Raw genomic sequence first — 1,950 nt, 5'->3', positions numbered from 1 at the left:
CATCATTAATCATTAGGAAAATGCAAACTAACCACAATGAAATACCACTCCCAACTTATTAGAATGTCTAAAGTTGAGAAGACTAACCATATCAAGTATTGGTGAGTATGCAGGGCAGCTGGAACTCTCATATATACTGCTGGTGGAAATGTAAATTGGTACAACTACTTTGAAATATAGTTTGGCAATTTGTTAGAAAAAAATAAATATATATGTAGTATATGATGCAATCGTTCTACTCTTAGTATTTACCCAAGAGAAATGAATGCATATGTCCATACAAAAACCTGTACACAAATGTCCACAGCAGTTTAATTCCCAACAGCCAAAAAATGGAAACAATCAAAAGTTCTTCCACAAGTGAATGGATAAACAAATTGCGGTATATCCATTCAACAGAAAACTATTCCGCAATAAAAAGGAATAAACTACTAATACATGCAACAACATGGATGGAACTCAAAGTAATTATGCTAAAAGAAGCTAGACAAAAGGTATAAATTTGATGCAATGTGAATAAAATTCTACCTTAAAAAAATTTTTAAAACATTAGTGGTTTCCTGGGAATTGGGGGAGAGAGGCACAGGAAGAGAAGGTGATAAAGGGCAAGAGGGAAGGATCACAATGGGGCATGAGGAAACTTCTGGGGGTGATATATCATCTTGATTGTGGCAATGGTTTCGTAAGCATACACATAGTCAAAACTTACTAAATTGTACACTTTAAACACATGTAGTTTATTTTGTCAACTATACCTCAACAAACCTGTTTTAAAAACAGGGACAGAATATCAGGCAGAGAGAGGAGGGACGTGCACAAAACCAGGAGGGAGCATGATGCAAACCTCGTGAGGCTATGTAGGGAAGATGAGGGGAATGGGCCAGGACAAAGCGAAAGTTCAACATGACAGATGTTTAGCTCACTCTAAGCAGTCAAAATCCCAACCCTTGGTAATCCTGTCCTTCCTATCCATTAAATTACTTAAAAGGGAGAAAAAAAGGTTAATTCAAACTGACAGTCTGTAATCATCAGAAACGTAATTTTTATTCAAGACAAGGCTCAGAGAAAAAAGGATTTAAATTTTCTTGTTTAAATAAATAATACTATATGTAGATTTAAAGGATATATACCTAAGAAATTCTACCTGACAGGATTGCAGTTTTAAAACCCTACAGATGACATTAAGACTCCTAAAACTTTTTCAATCTGAAGAAACCAAAATGGCAATTTTAAAAGTATAACATCTTCTCCAAAGTAGAGATTTTTGTGTTCAACTCCTAAAGGGACCAAAGATGAAAATGGATTCTTTCTATATATTTTTTAGTATATCCCATATGTAGTATCAAATATAGGAAATATGCTCAGCAAACTCACCATTTGTACAACAGACTCCCTTAATCGCGTTTCTTCTTCAGTCATGAGAGTCAATTCTTTGCAAACCATGGCGGCCAGCCCCACATCCAAGCATTCTGGATCTGCTGCCATCTTGAAAATGAGTTCCTCATGTGAAAAGACACAATGGCGCCTTAGCCGTCGGTAATGATTTACACACTGACGTCCAATGGGCAACTGGAAACAAGAGATTTCCAAATTAAATTACTTGCTTGTAACATTTCAGAACAGAACCATTATTTACCCTTCAGATCCTCCCTCTTATCATAAAGAAGACAGAATAATAAATCCCATTTGAATGTAAGAGGCAACTGTAAATAACCCTTTATGACCCAACCAGAATTTCAAATTTCTTCCCACAGAAAATTTCCCTAATTTGAGAGGCTAAGCTTCTGGCCTAAACTGCTGAATTTTTATTCATTACATCAAGAAGCAGGAGTTCCTTGGCACATAAATAAGGCAGCAAACTCCTTTAGATCAGTGGGGTTTTTTTGTTTTTATATAGACAGGTTCTCACTCTGTCACCCAGGCTGGAGGGCAGTGGCATGAACACAGCTC

At 36.4% G+C, this 1,950-nt stretch overlaps 1 protein-coding gene across 1 annotated transcript in view; it reads right to left on the bottom strand.

Moving 5' to 3' along the window:
* KDM5A (lysine (K)-specific demethylase 5A) overlaps window positions 1-1,950 on the bottom strand; it is a 105,282-nt gene that overhangs the window by 48,919 nt on the left and 54,413 nt on the right. Inside the window, 1 exon segment of the mRNA XM_012647448.1 lies at window positions 1,375-1,569. Coding sequence (XP_012502902.1) covers window positions 1,375-1,569 — 195 coding nt within the window.

Source organism: Propithecus coquereli, unplaced genomic scaffold (assembly GCF_000956105.1).
Source record: "Propithecus coquereli isolate 6110/MARCELLA unplaced genomic scaffold, Pcoq_1.0 Scaffold269, whole genome shotgun sequence".
Lineage (NCBI taxonomy): Eukaryota > Metazoa > Chordata > Mammalia > Primates > Indriidae > Propithecus > Propithecus coquereli.
Note: the sequence above shows the minus strand (reverse complement) of the source record. Positions and strands in the feature narration are given on the sequence as shown.